General features: G+C 38.9%; 1 protein-coding gene across 1 annotated transcript in view; it reads right to left on the bottom strand.

Annotated features, from left to right (window-relative positions):
* Positions 1–19,930, bottom strand: part of NEK11 (NIMA-related kinase 11) — a 238,017-nt gene that overhangs the window by 127,102 nt on the left and 90,985 nt on the right. The window contains 8 exon segments of the mRNA XM_012663819.1: positions 5,556–5,670; position 7,524; positions 7,555–7,661; positions 10,507–10,600; positions 14,123–14,242; positions 16,596–16,681; positions 19,321–19,399; positions 19,492–19,641. Of these exon segments, the coding sequence (XP_012519273.1) occupies positions 5,556–5,670; position 7,524; positions 7,555–7,661; positions 10,507–10,600; positions 14,123–14,242; positions 16,596–16,681; positions 19,321–19,399; positions 19,492–19,641 (752 nt within the window).

The following is a 19,930-nucleotide window of genomic DNA, read 5'->3' as shown; positions in this document are numbered from 1 at the left end:
ATCCAACCTTAAAGCCATGATTGAAGCTTACTTAATTTTCTGCTTAATTGATTCATTCCAAACCTGAACCATGATGGACCAAGTAAGGCCACTTAAGGATGCTCTCTGCTCTGCCAGCATATGGCCTTTAGTTTCATAACTACTGTATAATTTATATTTAGCTAAGAGATGGACCATGGGATTACATACAACCTTCCCAGGTGAATAGCGTATTTCAGAGGTCCATGGGTGCTGATTTTCCCATAAATACCTGATGTTCTGGGGACCCACTGCCCCCTCTTTGCCCTATTTCTTTTATGCTTACTCAGGACGCCACATGAAGTACCTGGTTAGGCAGATGTTAATTTGTATCTACTTTAATTTTTCAAATTGGTTATAATCTTTTAAATTTCAGTTAGAGACTTGTCGTACTAGAAGGAACACTCTAAATTATTAAATATGCCTCAGGTGGAGAATCAGTACTTCATTCAATATTAGATTCATTCATTCATTCATTTTAGAGACAGGGGCTTACTTTGTTGCCCAGGCTGGAGTGTAGGGGCATGATCATAGCTCACTGCAGCCTCAAATTCCTGGCTCAAGGGATCCTCCCACCTCAGTCTCCTGAGTAGCTATGACTAAAGGTATATATCACCACACCTGGCTAATTTTTTTATTTTTATTTTTGTAAATATGGGGCCTATGTTTCCCAGGCTGGTCTCAAATTACTGGCCTCAAGTGATCCTCCCATCTTGGTCTCCCAAAGTGCTGGGATCACAGGCATGAGCCACCAAGCTTGACAGATTCATTTTAATTATTCTCTAAAACTCAGAAAATATTTACTCCTGGGAGTAAATTAGAGTCAGGTGGATACACTATCATGAAATATAAATGTAACTCTGTGGAATATGTGACAGATATGAAATAAATTATGTTGATAAATCAAGTCTTATAGACATCTAAAGCTCTGGAAGTGATGGCAATCCAGGAGTGTAAAAGTGACCCTCAGCATTTGGTCTTCTTTTCTGAGGGCTAAAGAGCCAGGCAGGTCCACCAGCTTCTCTGTCTTGGGCTGGGTTTTATAGTCTGTGCTATCACCTTTTATCCCATTAGCTCAGGCTGCTTTAGCAGGCACTAGGTCCTTTTAGATCTGCTACTCAAATGTGGGCCCTGCACCGATAAAGACTGAAGAGAGAGGAGATAAAGGACCCCTACCTCATCTCTAAATAGCCAATTTTCCTCCTGAGAGAAGACTCAATCTCTGTTAACACTCCTGTGGAGGACAATGTTGTTCAGTTGACGTTAGATGAAAACCCAAAACCCCATGATTATTTTCTGGACTAAGGACTTTGTGTCCCAACTGACATCTAGATATCTTCCCAGGTGCTTTCTATCTCCACAGCTTCACCCACATCTCTCTTGGCCATTCATTAGCTAAAACAAAGACAGATAAGAATTACTCATGATGTTTTCTTTATTCTAGACACTTTAACAATTTTTTTAATGTATTAACTTTAATGAGGTATAATTTATAGACAATAAAATGCACCCAATTAAATCATAGAGTTCAATGAGTTTTAACAAATACACATATCTGGGTAACCATCACCACAATCAAGATATCAAATTTTCAAACATTTCTATCACCATGAAAGGTTCCCTTGTGCCCTTTTGGAGTCAATTTCCACGAATTCAACCCCCAGGCAACCACTGGCCTCGTTTCTATCACCATAGATAAGTACTACCATTTCTAGAACTTCATAGAAATGGAATCATCAGTATGAACTCTTGTGTGAGGTTTCTGTCACTTCGTATAATGTTTGTTGAATTTATTCACATTGTGTGTACTGGTAGTCTGTTCCATTGCATTGCCAAGCAGTACACATTGCATGGACAGAATACAAGTTTGTTTATCCATTCACCTGTTGATGGACACTTGACTTGTCTCATATTTTTAGTACTTATGAACAAAACTGCTAAGAACATTTGTGTACAGATCTTCTTATAGACATGCTTTCATTTCTTTCAGGTAACTATCTAAAAGTGGAATTGCTGAGAGAGTAGAGGTTTTCTTTTTTAAAATTAAAATAATAAAAATATATCACATTTAACAGAGTTCAATTCACCTTATTTCGACTTGAATATTTAAAAGGAAGAGGTTACACCATAAGTCAGAGTAGCCCACAACTGAAAAGGGCATGTGAAGTTCCTACAGGCAAAGTACCACCCCCTCGAGGTCCGAACTTTCTCTAGCGCTGAGAAGGCTCAGGACTTACTCAAGGAGTGGCTGAAGGAGAAATTAAGAGATGACAGCTGGTCAGGCTATGGGCAGGCAGCCATGGCCTTATTTCACTGCAGTCTCCACATCTGAATGGCTCCCGTAGGGATGGGGAACCTGAGGCCTCAAGGCCACATGTGGCATTCCAGATCCCCCAGTACAGCCTCTCAACCAAATCCAAACTTCACAGAAAAAATCCCTTTATTAATCCCTTTATTAAAAGGATTCGTTCTATAAAATTTGGATTCAGTCAAAAGGCTGTACTCAAGGATCTAGAAGACCACGTTAGTCCCAAAGCCTCAGGTTCTACACGCCCACACGGCGGGGAACTCAGCTGTGAGTTGCTAAAAATAAGGAAGTGCCTAGTAAAACTTAATGTATAAGAGATCATCAGCATTAAATATAAGGAGCTAAATAGTGATAATTTCTTTAACATTCCACTTGTACTTTCTCATTTGATCATAATGGTTACCCTTGACTTTAGCTAGATTCAATCAGCTATATGCGTATCAAATGTAAATAATAAGTCTTATCCTATCTTTTTTCTCTGCAACTAACTCCTCACACCCCAGAGGGTATTTTCCAATTCAACATCAAAGACTGATTAAACATTTCATGTAGGAGATTTGAAAAGATGACTGTGTAATTTTATTTTACATATACATGACAGATAAAAAATTAACAAAAACTTCCTCTGGGTACTGAAAGTTTGGAGCTGGATCTTCTAAAAGGCAAAGAGCATTGGGAAAATAATTAACCACTTCAGTGTTCATCAACAAATTGAAGTCTTATGACCCAAAATTTTATAATTAAGCTATGTTATCACTAATCATTTTGTAGTTGCCCATCATTCTAATAATTTATCAAAGCCAAAGGTTTGCATTTTCATAGTTCTAAGTCTCCCTTTTCGGTTTAATATTTAAGAAAGACAGCATTTAGAAAATATGAATTTGTAAAGAGAAAGAAAATAAGGGAAGTGTCTAAAGTATTTTACAAAACATCTGGTCTACGTAAAACTACCATGTGTGAGGTTTTTTCCATCTTACAGCTTATTATGGAAACCTAAGTAATGTTTCCTTATAGCAGGAATGAGGTGGTCAAAGGAGTAGAATTGCCCACTTCCAGTTTGGCTGGTAAATCAATACACTGCCTACCATATTGAAACCTCCATGACAAAAGACAAAACGAGAAGTAAGGAAGATACCAGTTTGAGTCTACAGCAGCTGGAACCTGTGGTTAGGGCTAGCTTAGGAGTAATTTGGCTGTTACAATTCACAAAAATTAGCACAGAGACATAACAAAGACTCTCTGCCATTTGAAAGCGCAATTCACTTGACATGATTGTCTTTGTCTTACAAGCCTATTGCTCCTGCCCACCACTTCCAGATACATACACTTTGGGGGATGTAGAAAGGGTGCCAGACTAGAAAGCAAGAGCTCTGGGGTCCTTGAGCAAATTACTTAATGTCTTTGGCTTCTCACCTATGAAATACAACAATAAGTACTTTTCCTATTTGAAGCCAGGAGCTGGGCCCAGACTTCTTGGTCTAGATCACCCATTCAATATCCTATCCTGGGGCTTCCTATTTATACATAGTGATGGCTCTGTCCTATAGCAGAGCACAAGCCACACATATCAGGTACTACACAATGGGCTTTCTCAGTTTTCCATTCTTAGAAAGAAAGCCCCATGGGATATTGCTATGCTTCCAAATTTTACTTTTGGAAACTAACAAATAATACATTAAAAAATAAATAGGTCTAAGGCACAAATCCATCTGATACACACGTGTTTGTCAATGACGTCTGTTCCACGATGGCTTCCACAGCACCATTTCAAAAGCTGGCAAATGCCAACCTAAAGAGCTTCAGGTGCTAGTCTCCATACAGCTGAAGGAGGCAGCACAAGCTCTAGAAGCTCTATCAGGGAGACTTCAACTGCAAATTTGGGCTGAGGTAACCAGACAATCTGAGCTTCACTACCTTAATTCTCACTTTGAAAAGAGAACCATTTACTGCCAAAGAGAGTTACTACATCATTGTGCAGCCATGAGGATGCACCTCGCAGACTTCCCACTGTAGGGAGCACAATTGGCCAAAGATCCCAGCTGCCATGCTCTGAAATCCATCCCTACATTATTTCAGAGGCTACTATGCCTCCCCATGGGCCACTGCTGGAGCACAGCAGGGATAGGAAGGCAGGCCTTTGATGGCTGACTTTGCTTGAGGACTTGCTGATGCCCTTGCTACCTCTGACTACACAGCAGACTAGTGCACTCCCACCAAGCCTCTCTTTTCACTTGGAATAAGACTTTAATCATGGTCTAACAGTTCACCCCACCTTTTCTAACTCCTTCCCTATTTCCTTTCACATGGGAATATTCCCTAAAAATAACCTTGCCATTTTTCATCCCATCTTGGTGTCTGCTTCTCAGAGGTCCAGACTCACATATCATTCATTCATTTATTCATCCACTCATTCATTCATTCAAGAAGAATTTCTTGAGTGCCTATAATGTTCCTGGCATTTTGTTCTAGGCCCTGTGGAGCCTGGTGAACGTGACTGAGCAGGTCCCCACACTCATAACCCTTCCCTGCCCGAAGTATCCTAACTCTTCTCCTTCCTCAGTGATGACTGTGTGCCGGACACTGAGTTAAGAGCAATCCACATGCCTAGTCTCATCTGCTCTTCGTAACAACCATGAAAGGAGGTATTATTATTCTTGTTTCATGACAAAACTGAGACCTAGAGAGATTATGTTGCCAGGGGCTTCCCTAATACAGCCAAATTTTTTTTACTCTAAAACTCATACTTTTAACCAGTAAGCTATGGTGTATATACTCCATTTAGATAACAGCGCTGAGCTCTTTCTTTTCTGGTAATGCCTGCACATTTGAATAGTTGATTTTCCAAAGCCTGGCTTCATTTCTTCAATTTAAATTTATGAAGGCCAGGGGAAAAGGGAAACATGGCACTTCAGAGCATTCAGAGTTCTACACTATTCTGAAGTCAGGTTAATGACAACATTGTTTAACACACCCAGAAGAGGTAGGTCCCTCAACTGGTATGAGTTTCCAACCGAACCTCACTCTTACAAAGAAGATAGAGAGGACAGAAAAACTCTTGGCTTCTCTGCTTTCCATCCTGTTTACTACTCAGCCCTGAAAAACCAATGGCAGGTGATCATATACACCCAGGGCTTCTCTCAGAGGCCAGCCAGGCCCAACTGCAGAGCCAGCCACACCAACTCATGTAGCACCTGAGAGCACCCTTCTAAAAACTGATGTAAACACATACCATGATGTCCAAGGTCAGCTGTAGTGTCCTCTACACTTGATTCAAGTTCACTGAGGTTCAGAAAAGGAATAGGCTGAGACTCAGGCAGGTTCTCTGAAGTTGGTTCATCAAATTCCTTGTGGAAGGTAATTAACAATTCATGAGAAGCTGATAGAAGGAAATACTAATAGCGCTACCACAAATGAAACAATATTCTTATTTAAAAGATTATTTGGAAAGAAGTCTACCTAATCTCTTCTCTTAAATGTGATACCATTTTCAAACTTTAGAAAGGTAACTTGGGATTAGAGACACAGCCCTGAATCAACAAGCCAGATGACCTTGGGCAAAGCATTTAACCTCCATGGGCCTCAGTTTCAGGGCCATGACTAGGTGAGTCAAGTGGGATACCCAGGGTACAAAGCTGAAGGTACTCACTTTGTCAGCAGCTGAGAGTGAGCATCTCCTTTGATTCTGCACCCAGGGTATCCCACTTACCTTACCCTACTCAAGTCCTTCTTATTTTTCTCATCTCAAAATTAAAGGTATTGGCTTGAATAACTTCCAAGTTCTCTTCTAGCTTTAAAAGTTCTATGATTCTATGAATTCCAATTTCCTAAAAGAATAAGATCTAGGAGAGCACATCATGAAAGAATTCACGCTTCAAAAAACTAAAAGGTAAACTTCCCAAATCGAGGTATTTCAATAAATCATTTTTCTTTTTTCCTCCAGTTTTTTGTATATATTTATGTGTGTGTCTGTGTGTATGTATATTTGTGTTTGCAACCCAGAGCTGATGCTGAATTGACCTATTTTCCTTGATAAATGGCTTTCATGGGGAACTATTCCAAGTATGTCTTCTTATTAAAAAGGAAATTAAAAGGAACGTTCAAAGTAATCTTAAATGAATAAGTAAAATACAGCCATGCCTCACTGCAGTACAGGATTTGTGAGAATATCATCATAAAGTGTTTTTAAGAAGTCCATTTTCTGTACTGTGTAATAATTGCTTTAGGAGGTAAAATTGGTTCCAAATTTCAAAGGATCACTGATGGCACACAGAGGACTTCAAGGACAAAGAAAAGAGACTGCATGAAAAGCATCTCTATGTGTACTTCAGAAATTATTTGAAAATAAGTATGTATTTAGACTCTCAATTGACTTTTATTTGCTGAGGATCTCTTTGAAGTGAACAGATAGAATTGTTATAATTGCTTCTCTTAGAGAAGGACTTGATCTGATCTTTGATCCCTGTTACCACTCTATGTATGGAGACTTGATCTGCTATGTACTTTTCACAGAGACCCAATTCTAACATCACCATAACTGTATATGCCACAGGATAAAAGACAGACTGGACCTGTCTTATGTATTATGGCATCCAGTTGTTTTTAAGCTGCCATCCTTTAAAGAAATCATGTCTAATATGATTCCACATTCAACTGTGCTTCAAAATTTCAAAGCCCAAAGTCAGCCAAGCAGAAAATGCCTGCCAAAATACAAGGCCTTGTCAGTTGGGGTCTGAAAAGCAAAGGAAGGCACTTTTCTAAATGCCTCAAAGAATTTTATGACATGTTTAAGAGGTGCCATAGAAGCCATTCTCTCCCCTAACTCTGATTCTCTCCTACAACTGTTTTTGAAATATAAAGTAGTTTGCCTCAGCTAGGCAAGAGAGAAGGAAGAAGGAATAGTGAATGGAGCCCCAATGAGACCTAGGAAGAAATTAAACCTTAAATATGTGTATGGGCAAGGGGAAGGAAAGCACCCAAATATGGGAGCATTTTCCTTTTCCTTCCTCTTCTTTATTATGTTTTTCTTTAGCTTCTTGCATCTGATTAATCCAATTTCTTTCTTATATTTTATTTCATCTTTTTTGACTCAATGAAAACTTTCCCTGAGATGTTTAAAACCCTTCAGGACCCTCTGCAAAGTGTTCAGCTCCCTGTTTTCTTCTCCTTTATTCTCCGAATATCATTAAACCTGTCTCACTCTTGTGCTTGTGAATATAATTAAACTTGACTCTTCCCTGCCTGGCTACCTCTCTTCATCCTCCTCCTGGGGTGAACAAGAAAGTCTTCCCTCAGGTTGCTGCACCTTTTCTTCCATTCCTATTAAATGTTTTTATTCCTAAAGAGATTATAAGAAGGTCTGTTCATTGGTGGCTTTTCCAGGTCTTCTTTCATCTGGAGGTGAACTGCTCCTTTCAGGAGGCCCACTTCCTATCCATTATTAATCAGCATGTGGATCTGGACCATGGGAATAGCAGGGAGCTTGTTAGAAATGCAACATCCCAGGCTCCAACCTAAACCAACTGACTCAGAATCTGCATTTTAACAGGATCCACAGGTGAATGTCCATGTTAACAAGATCCATAGGTGACTCAGGCATGTTTCAAGGTTGGAGGGGCACTGCTACAAACCATAAGAATTTAGAGGAGGGCCTGCTGACTGTGAATCCTTGAGGTCAGAGGTTTTTACAAAGAGGTAGCAACATTTAAAAGAAAGAAGTGAGTTGCTGACAGTGGGCCGGAGGGAAATGGTTGATGCAATTGCACAACAGAGGTGAGTGAGGGTGCTGAGCCTAGGCCACCCTGCCTGTAGGCCTGAACCAGCTGGGAAGAGGACTCGGTCTTCAAGCAGAACAGATTCAAAGGCCATGTATCTGCCTGGAGTATTCTTTTCCCCCATCAGTATACAAATGTAGGAAATAGGCTTCTGGAAAGCTCAGGACCAAAGACGTTGGTGGCACTAAACCTTAGAAGATCAAAGAATGAAGCAAGGTCTCTCACTAGTAAAGCATCAGGCACTTCCCGTCTTGCTCCCTTTGATCTTTGCTGATGAAAAGGGGATGGAATTGGGAAGTCACTAGGGAAGTTATGAGTGGGGAGTTCTTAGGATCCTTGTGAAATCTGCTCTTTCTTCATCTAAATTGGGCCAAGATCAGGACTTTTTATCTGGCTTCCATATTCTGTGCGACAACACACAGATAACAGAATCCTCTGAGATTCTGCCTGCCATCTGGCCTCAGACTTACCTTCAGCTACTTCAGGCCCCTCAGAGGACCCTGATTTAAAGGAGGAGGGAGGGCCTCATATGCCATAGTCATAACACTGATAATAATTATAACAGAAATAAAAGAGAACACGAAAATGATTATCTTTAAGTGTCAAAGAAGAAAAGCAAAGAAGTTAAGTAAATTATCAGACACTACAATTTAAGATCATACTTGAAATTATACTTTTATTTGCCATATGGTAACTTCAAGAATAAAGAACATCATTTAGGTTTTATAAAACAAAATATTACCATATCTATATTTCTCAGTTTCCAATCTTAGAGGGATAGTCCTTAGAGTCAGGGGTCTCTGAGCATTCCAGAAAAATGTGCCCTGTTTTCTATCACTGATTAGACAAACACACATATCAACAACGTCAGAGCTCTTATAATCCTGTAAGACTCCTTGTCAGGATCTGTGGGAATGTGCAGTTCTCAGCCCTGTGGGGACAAAGCAGACTAAGCCAGGGAAGAAGGCCCACCTTCACAGGCTATCATTTGTGGGGCCTAGAAAGCATTTGGGGAGCTAAAGAAAGGCTCCCCATTTTCAGAGAGGCCTTGGGTCCTTTCACCGTGCTGGCATCAAGACCCTCCCCTGAGGAGGGGTCCGGCTCTGGGGCTGATCCCATGGCCTTTCAGTCAGCAATTTCTTCACTCACCAGGTTCCATGAGCAGGAAAGATCCCATCTCCCAAGCTTCTGAGGCCTGCAATAGATCCCACAGCTGGCTTCACTTAATGGGGGTGGCATATGGGTGGGAAAAGGGGGACTGGATTGAGTACATATTGCCAGCATCCCCACATTGTCTGCTAACTGGTCCAACAAACAGAGGGAGATTCTTAAGGTCAGAGGAGGCTAAGCCTCTGATCCAACTTGGGATTTGTAGAACTCTATAGCATCCAGAACCCCTAAATAATTGAGAACGGCAGATCACTGACAGCTCTCCCCCTCAGAGAATGGCAGAAAACAAGTGTTCCTAGGCCCTGCCTGGCTAACAGTGACCTCTTCTGAGGGCTCCTGCAAGCCCCAGGCTTTAGAGCCCTCTGATGACTAAGCTACAATAGAATTAGCATCCCTGAGGTTCAGGGAATTGTCTCCACAGCTTCAGGGGGTTTAGTTCTTCCTCCTCAAGAAGACATTCTCTCTTAGATGCAGGGATCTTCAATTAATGAACAACCAGAATGAAGGCAGTAAAAGTTCTCCATAAAAATGACTCCATCCCAAGTTGCTTTTGCCAGAAGAGCTATGAAGTTGGTGTTGATGTCCACTGCCCAAATATGACCCCGTAAAGACCACCTCAAGTATGAGAGCCTACCTCAAGGCCTATGGAAATATTTCCAACCATTAGAAAAAGATGTTATTTGCTATTCACAAATTTGGAATACAGAGGACAGGAATTTGGGCTCCATTTTGTGTGAATCTGCAACTCTATTTGGTATTGGACATCTATGGCAGTTCTTCAAAGTTTGAATGAGGTTATTGACAAAATGCACAATGATATGGGTGGGAGACAGAAAATAAAAAGGAAAAGAATAAAAAATAGACAAAGAGAACAATGGACAATGTAAACAACAATAGGATGGGTGGAATTAGAAATTAGATATGCAAACATTTGTTCTGCCAATTAATTATTTTGACCCATCAACTGTGCATTCAGTGCCCATTCAATTATCCTATGCACAGTAGATACTTTTTTGTTGGATGAATCAATTGATCAATCTCTAGCTATAACCTCTTTGAATTAGTGTTGTTACCAACTGTTGACCTGCATTCTGGAATCCTCTCTGGAATTGGACAAAGTTGGTCGGAATACTTTTGTTTTCTACCCTGTCCCTTTTCCTACCCACCTGGTCCCATGAACCTGAAGAATCTGAAGCAAGAAAAGGTTTTATGTAAAATTTAAAATAAGAGGGTACTTACATGGAGTACATCAACATTCAGCTGCTGAAAATTCCGAGATCTCAATTCTTGCATTCGTTTGTTATTCTCTTCATATTTTTCTTCCACAATCTTTCTGTAAATTTAAAGTGAATCCAGAAAAATAACTGTGAATTGCTAAAATCATATCTATATTATACAGATAAGTGTGGTCCCTGTTTCATCAGGCAGACTGGGGTGTTGGGAAGCCAGGCCATCAGGTCTCTCCCTCATCAAGGTATATGCAGTGCAGCACCGAGTTCATTTCCTTTTAAAGCACACACAAGGATGCTCTGGCTCCTTATTCATCTTTATAAATCCTAAAATGCAGCAGAAAGAGAAGACAGTACTTATCCTTGTGTGTTCTCTGAGTGTGATGGTGAGGGTGTGAGTCCCTAATACCAGCATGGTTCCTAACACATGCTTATAACTTGAAAACTACCTTCAGGGTGAACAAACACATAGACAAGGAAAAACAGAACTACATATCAAAGAATTTGTGGGAATATATTTGGGAGTCATTGTGCAGGGAAATTTTTCTGCAGACACATTTTGTTTTCTCTGCTACAGTAAAGTTGAGTTTAATAAACCTGCTACTAAACTGGAAGAAAGATTTGAGTTCTTATGAACTCAAATTATATGCCAATTTAGATTTAGAATTTTTGAAAAGTCACTGAACATTCTTCTAGTCAAATTCTCCTGTCTATAAAATGGGTACATTATAACCCTTCTGATAATAGCATTATTTTCTAGTTAAAACACATGATCCCCTTTGAATTCTAAAAATGACTGTCAGAAACAGTTCCAATTCATTCATAAAATCAAGACTAAACTTTATTTAAAACATTGACTTTAAATAAGAAAAATATTAGTGTGTCATGTTGAAGAGCTATGACTTTTTTTGTACTCGAAATACAGTTTCAATCTGAATAATAATTTATAATATGCCTGTAAATATTAAATTTGCCTTTTAAATTTGTTCCTATCAGAGATTTAATTTTCCTTTTACCCTCAACCAATGACACGAATCATGGCACTTTGGAAATATTGCCATTTCCAAGGTTTTAGAAACAGATTTGGGACTGTGAATTGATGCAATGGCTCAAACAATTTATGTGAAAATATTAATACTTTCCCAGTAACTCCCACACTCAAGGTTATAGTGGTTTGCAGAAACCCACTTATATTGGCTCCCAAGAGCAGATTGTGTACATATCTTCCCAAATGAACATTAAATGATATCCTGATAGAGCAGGAGACTAGGAGATAGGGCTGAGACTGGATACGGGGCTTGAAGGTCAGGTGCAGATGTTTAAGTAAACAACTCTCAAACAAAAGCTAACTAGATGGGCTGATAACCTCAGTCAAGAATGGGCTTCAACTGGCTTGTCAGCTATCTCTGCCACCTTACATGAACTTTGGCTAATTACAGTATCATTTACATTGTGGTTTTAAAGTTTTCCTGCTCTTAAAATCACAGGACAGTTCTGAGACAACCATATCAAGTACGAAAATGGGAGGGAACCCAATTCTAGGAATTACTACCCAAATTCTTAGTAAAAGCCAATCCCTTGGCCTTGAATATTCTTCCCATCTATTAGTAAGACTAGAAAAGATCTAAGACCACTTCCTCTCAGTGCAGCTGCTCTTTTCGAGCCTGCCTGCTTTCTTTCCTGAGAGTATACTTTTGCTTTCAATAGAGCTTTCACTTGCTTGGCTTACATAGGGTGTCCTGAAATTCTTTTTCGTGATGGACACCAAGTACTTGGAAAAATCTCCACTTGGAGGCCAATAACAATATTAGTAGCTTGAAATTGGCCATGGTGGGAGTATTTGTATTACAGAAATCAGTAAACAAATCAGCAGTCTCCTTCAAACCCAGAGCTGGTTATTAAACATTTACCAGCACACCACTGCCCATGATGTACTTAGATGGAACTGTTTTTCTAAATTTACTAAAGAAAGTATTTGTTAAGGGAAAATATTCTCACAGATTCTTACTTGGTTCATCGTGATATTCATTCTAAGTACAAGGACACCTCTAAATCATTTTTCAAATATGTTAACAAGGTCATAAAATGAACAGATTTGCATTTCAGATCTTTTCTGCCTCTCCATTTCTTGGTTGGAGTTTCTAAACTACCACAAAGTTGGCAGGGAAAAAAAAAGAAGAAAAATTAGGAAATTGGATCATCTACCAACTGATAAACCAGTCATTGAGAAACTGAGAATCTAGGGCTCTATGAAATTCCATTTTTATACATGTATCTTTTTCTTTGGCTTTATTAAAGTTTAATTGACAAAAATTGTTTACATTTATGGTGTACAATGTGATATTTTGACATAGTATGCACTGTGAAGTGATTAAATCAAGCTAATAAACATCCATCACTTCAAATATTTTGTGTGTGTGTGGTGAGAATATTTAAGATCTACTCTCTTAGCAACTTTCAAATATGTAACAATTATTAACTATAGTCACCATGCTGTACAATAGATCTCCAGAACTTATACCTCCTGTCTGACTGAGGCTTTGTATCCTTTGACCAACATCTTGCACTCCAGGCCCTCCTACCCCTGGTAACCACCATCCTACTCTCCACTTTTATGAGTGACTTTTTTTAGGTTCCACATTTAAGTGAGATCATGTAGTATTTGTCTTTCTATGACTGGCTTATTTCACTCACAATGTCCTTCAGGTTCAACCATGTTGTTGCCAATGATGAGATTTCCTTCTGTTTTCAAGGCTAAATAGTATCCCATTGTGTATATTACCCCACATTTTCTCTACCCATTCATCCGTTGATGTCCAGTTAGGTGGATTCCATATCTTGGCTACTGTGAATAATGCTGCAATGAACAGAGGAGTGCAGATATCTCTTGGACATACTGATTTCATTTCCTTTGGATATAAACCCAGAAGTAAGATTGTCAGATCATATGGTGTTCTATTTTTAATACTTTCAGTGAACTCCATACTGTTTTTCATAATGGTTACACTAATTTACATTCCCACCAACAGTGTGCAAGGATTCCCTTTTCTTCACATTGTGGCCAGCACTTGAAATTTCACTTTTTCATGTAAATACTCTAATTACTAGTGATATCTCCCACTAACGACATTGCCCTGAACATTAACTTTTCCCAATGCTTCACTTGACAAAGCACAGTTCTGTTTCCTATGTACTTTCTTCCAAAAGCTAACAATTTCCTGCCAATAAACTCTCCTCCCTATAAATCAGCTAATTCTGGTAGAAGGGATATAGCAAGCACCTAGGGAATGAGAGTGAAATAGCAAAGTCTCCTTTTCACCCTCGTGCTGAGGTATGTATAGAAGGTGTCAGTGACAATGAGAATTCATTTGGAAAGTGACTCTATCTTAATCACTCATAACCTCCCTAATATGCAATCTTTCCCTTTATATAAGACTGAAAGCCCGATATTAATAATACCTGGCATTCAATCTATAGCTCAGTAATCATCTTTTGAGTGAATGAATACACAATATATAATCATATGCATTGTGGTTTCTTTTTTGTTTTTCTTCAGTAAATTCCTTTAGAGGCCAGCCCTGGAAAGTAGCCCACAGAGTGGGGTGCCGAAAGAAAAGGCAGCTTACTTCAGCTTCCTTGCTTTCTCATCAGCTGCCTGGAGCTTCCTCAGCCGCATCCTTTCTCTTGGCGTCATTTTCTGCACTTCAGACAGCACCCTCAGAGTGTGTAGGTGGATCTTTTTTTGCCTATAAATAATAAAGATTTCCCACATGCAACCCATCCCAAACATGCTCAGAAAAATTAAACAAATATTTTATAAAACTATCATTATACTACTGAGAGCAAAATTATCTCCAGACAAGCCAGGCAAAAACTAATAAGCTCTGGGTAGGTAATGAGCCAACCAGGACTGCAGTTAATCAGCAGTATTTTTCAAATTTGATTTTTGTTTAAAAGCAAATTATGTACTCTCCAAATTTCTGCTCATTTCATTGCCTATAACTGGTTTTCATAATGTAAGGCAAATTAGGATCTTGGCCATTAGAGAATAAATAGACTGACAGAGTAATTCCACAATGTGGATAAAGGCACACACTCTTTGGAGTTAGGCAGGGTTTGAATCCTACCTCCACCACTCATTAGCTCTATAGCCTTGGGCAAGTAACTGAACCTCTCTGAACTTCAGTTTTCTCATCTATAAAGAATGGGCTACAGTGAATGTTATATGAGATAACATATGCACAGTGACTGGCACATAAAAAGCATTCCAAAATGGTAATATTGTAATAACTAAACCTTGTTGACTATGGTGTATATTCCAGGTTTAATACAGTGAATATTTTTATGGCAGCGTGGTATAGTGGTTAATCAAACCAGTTAACAACACTCTCTAGATTCAAACCCTAACTCCCAGGTTACACTCTATATGACCTTGGGCAAAGTTAGTTAACTTCTCTGTAACTATTAAAAACAAATAATTGCTACTTGATAGGGTTGTTCTACATTTAAATAAATTAATTTATGTGAAGAGCTTATAACAGAGCAAAGCATATGGTCATTACCCACCAAAATGTTCACCAATATTATTATTTAAGAACCTCTTTTCAGTTAAAGAAATATGCTTACATTAACCATGCATTGAAAAGACTGCAACCATATTCTCAATGACATTTGCTTTTGGTCCTGACTTATTTGGGGCCCAATACCACAGAACATTTTTTGCACTCAACTCCTTCCTCAAGAAACACTATGAGAAAATTGTTATGACCATTGTAGGCAGTTCTCATCCCTCTGCAATACCGTGCCGACCAGAGTCTCTAGGACATGCAATTTTTAGGAATATATATTCTTTATTTTGACAGACCAAATAGATCTCCTTAAAACATAGTCATAGATCTCGAAAATAATAGTGACTATTTGAAATCAATATTTCATAACGTGAAATATCCTCCAAACAACTGGATTATAGTACACTGTTAATTGTAAACAGTATCAGGCAAACTGTTTCACAACTGTAGTGCAAAATGATAGCTACAATTAGTCCAGCATTTTTAAAATAAGATATCTACTATTCTGAACATCTCTAGTTAATAAAATAAAATAAAATTAGAAATTTCAACCTTTCTTGAAAGAATAGATAGTAACCCAAGAAAACCAGTTTATTAGGAGCATGTGTAAAAATTTACTCCCTGAGGTGCAGGATATCTGCACTGGAGATCATGCATTAAACAAGACTGGATATCTTTAATGGGCCGGCTTCCTCACTTTGTATGTGAAGACAGAAAACAAACACGGTAGAGCTGAGAAACCACTGGACTGGGTGTTGGAGGAGTATATTCGTGTTAGATCAGCCTACTGAGGTCTCCTGTTCTCACCCTATACCTCCATAAAGGAATTGCCATTTTCTTTGGGTCCTTATAAGATTAAATAGATAGTTCCTTCAGCAAAATTATAGATTTGGTCTTTACAAGTAATGTGCCTGTAGTTGTGCAGTGCACAGTCCACACAGGTGTACATGGATGTTCTAAAGTAACCTAATATTCTGGGCTTTTGCAAGTTATAGCACAAAAATTTTGAATTAGGCAGGAGAGAGAAGTTAGGACAGAAAATAATTATGGTTCTTTGGGAAGCACTCTTTAGTTCTTATATGAGAGGGTGTATATTTCAAGAAAGTGAATTTTGCCTTTTCTCAATTGTCCCAGGACTCCACAATGTTCTCTTTTCAGTAGGCACTCTGTCAGTTCACGTTAAACAAACAACATGTGAAAGCCATTTATGCTTATTACGGAAGGCTCATTAGCATAAATATTACTAAATGCTTGAAATATTAATTTCTTTATATATTTGCAAAACGACCGCAGAGCTACCCTGCAGATCTGTAAGCCGTGCAGTGGTTTAAACTTTTATGATTTCAATTTGCTACCACCTGGGGCAAAGGGCTTTGGAACACCCCATTACTGCAGCTCCTAATTTCTTGGCAAGACTTAAGTGAATTCTAAGATACTCCATGCAGTCGGCTTAGCACTAATAGATTTTTAAAGACAAATGCATTTAACATTTACGCTCCATGGACTTTTTAAAAACAAAGCAATTACTTACATGGCATTAATTATATGAGCGGCCTCCTTCTGACAATTCAAATTCTTATCTTCCAGAGTCATTTCTGAATATCTACACATCAGGTGCTGAAAAAAAGATCAACCCTGACAAACCTTAAAGACTCCTCTTCAGGGAGGAAAGGGCATAAAATTACCATGTGTCTTTCTGATTTGGGGTATTATTGACCATGGCCGGGAGCTTGAAAACAAAGCACACAGTAACAATTTTTCCCTTTATAAAGGATTACATAAAATTACACAATAGCTTATGCAAGAAGATCCTGCAGGGTCAAGCTACTGCCTACCTTCCCTCCTTCATCTTGCGCTGTTTGCTTTCTCACTCCCTTTTGCCAGCCATGGGCAAGTCTTCTCTCAACTCCAAGAATACACAAGCTTTTTCCCACTGAAACAATCCTTTATAAAATTAATAAAGGGTTGCAAGGTGGGAACTGTGGTAGAGGCCTGAACTCTGCAAAGGTATACACATAGTTTAAAAAATAACCAGCCATTGTTCCCTAGCTTGCTTTCTCAGGAGTCACATAGCTGATAGTCATAAAGATTCTTAGCTTTCTTAATTGTTCCCAAAGATAAAATCACCCTTATGAAACCTAAGGCTGGTCTTTGAGATATCTTCCAGGGCCCTCGTTCCAGTGGACTGACTGACCCAATCAGACCAGTGGCCCATACCAAGGAACTTACTTAACTGGTCTTGCAACCCCAATCCAGGAACTGACTCAGCACAAGAAGACAATTTCTGCACCCCTATGATTTCAAGCTGAACCCAACCAATCAGCAATACTGATTCCATAGCCCCCTGCCCACCAAACCATACTTAAAAACCCAAGCCTCCAAATTCTCAGGGAGACAGATTTAGGAAATTTCTCCCATCTGTTCACTTGGCACCCTGTGACATTAAACTCTTTCTCCACTGCAACCCCTGCTGTCTCAGTGTATTGGCTCTTCTCTGTGTAGTAGGCAACGCAACCTGGCTGTGTGGTAACACCATCTCCCAGCCTATAATGGACAATGTCTATACTTGCAAGGCCAGGATTAAGGTTAGGCAAGTGAGGCATTCACCTCAGGTGCAAAATCTAAGGGGCACCAAAAAACTCAGTAACCAAGATAAATACTATTTTTATACAATATTGTTTTTGTCAAAATTAATGCCAAAAAGCTATAAAGAACGCAATATCAAAAGTTTAAACAAAGACAGGATCCAACCCTGAACTTGCACAATTCCGCCTCATGTGTCTCACCCTAATCCTGGCCCTGGTGGATCCTATCTTTAGACTTTTGATACTTTGTTACCAGAGACTGTTAGCATTCATTTAGATTTTTTAAATATTTCATTAAAATAAGATTTATCTTGATTATGAGTCTTTGGGGTCCCCTTACATTTTGCCCCAGGGCGAGTGCCTCACTTGCCTCACCCTGGTCCCAGCAGATCCTCTTGGATCCCTTTGGACTTTTTTTCCCCTTTAGTACACTTACAGCCCCTTATGTACACGCTTGCATAAGAACCCTCTTCTCTAGGTTTGCCACCAGAGAACACGATCTAATCAGGGCCTTTGTACCAGCTATTCCCGGTGATGCAAACACCGTTTCTGAGGCTCTTACCTGGTTGGCTGCTTTCCATAGACTTGCTGGTGTTGAAACGTCACCTACTCCTTTGGCTACTAAAGCCTCTCTGCCTCCCTTATTTTACAGTATCCTGTTTACTTCTTTCCTAGTGCTTGTGATATAGTTATTTTTTTTTATTATTATTTTGTAGAGATGGGGTCTGGCTATGTTCCTAGGCTGGTCTCAAACTCCTGGCCTCAAACTATCTTCCTGCCTCTGCCACCCAAAGTGCTGGGATTACAGGCATAAGCCAATGCACTTGCCCTAGTTTATTTATTTGCTTATTTTTTTCTTGGTTATTGGGTTCTCTCACTAACAGCCAACCCTCAAAATAACAGGAAACACATCTGTCCCTTTCGTTTTGGTGGCCCCTGTGTCAGCACAGTGTCTGGCACTTAACAAATGAGTACACGTCGTCATCATCTTTGTTTCCTTTGGATTTAGAACTTAGCTGATGAAAAGGCATGCACATTTTTGAAAGTGGATGATTGATGGCTTTGTGGTTCCTCTTAAAGCTATGCGTAAAAGTAGAGGAGACTTGCCTGAGGGATTTGTATTGTAAAAGCCTGAAAAGTTAAAAAAAACAAAACAAATCGTCCAGAAAACAGATCACTTGCTTCTTTCTTACCGTGTAAGGCAGATCATCTACATTAAATTTTCTAATTTGTAGAAAAACAAAATAAACTTATGTAATCAATGAAAAACTATTATTAAGATATATAAAAAGAGATTGGAAAAATAAAAGCTCAATGACAATCCTAGATTTTAGTATTACTATGGTATTACTACATTCTTATCCTAGTACTGATACATTTACGAAGTGTTAAGATAAGATCTGTCAACAAGAACTTTAAGGGTGGAGGTTGGATTTAGGCAGAAAAATCAGAACCCTAACTTTCCGATTCCATTGTGACCAGGGAACCGGAGTTCATGTACCTGCTTCTGCAAGGAGACCATCCTGACTAATATCGTCTCAGCTTCTTTTTAATCGTGTTCCTCCTTTCTGGCTGATTCTTCATTCATCTTACCGCACAGTACACCTTCAAGTCACAGGATGTGCATAAATGCTAATGCCTGTTTCCCCACATCCCTTTCATTTTAAATACCTGTAGCTGTTCATCAATGTAAGGAATTTTCAAAATTTCCAGAGCAGATGGTCTCAATGAAGGACTCTTGTTCAACATGCTGCAATGTTTAAAAGAAAATTATTTTTCAAATGAACTAAAATATAAGCACAATTTAAAATTATTTCTGTGACAACTTATTTATTTCCATACCTTTCCATAATAGCATTTAGTTCTCTTGGATATCTCTCGGGGAGAGAAGGTGTGTCGCCTTCAACAATTTTTAAAACAATGGACAAGAAATTGGAGCCAGTGAATGCATGATTCATGCAGCACATCTCATATAAAATGCATGCCAGCGACCTGAAGACAAAGTCAAAGAATTTAAATAAGGAACAAATGTCCTATTTTTAAATTTGTTCATCATGTAAAACCTCAGATGTGTTGGGGCATTGGCTTTGAGGCACTACCATACACTTCAGTTGTTGGTTTAAAAACTGCAGTTCCACACTGTTATTTTCCATTTAAATACATGTTTACAAAAAAAAAAGTAAAATAATAAAGCACAATGGTAAGTCTTAATGATTACTTTTTGTTTAAAAAGAACTGTGGTATATGTATACCATGGAGTACTATTCAGCTTTAAGAAACA

This window comes from Propithecus coquereli, unplaced genomic scaffold (assembly GCF_000956105.1).
Source record: "Propithecus coquereli isolate 6110/MARCELLA unplaced genomic scaffold, Pcoq_1.0 Scaffold12, whole genome shotgun sequence".
In the NCBI taxonomy this organism is placed as follows: domain Eukaryota; kingdom Metazoa; phylum Chordata; class Mammalia; order Primates; family Indriidae; genus Propithecus; species Propithecus coquereli.
Note: the sequence above shows the minus strand (reverse complement) of the source record. Positions and strands in the feature narration are given on the sequence as shown.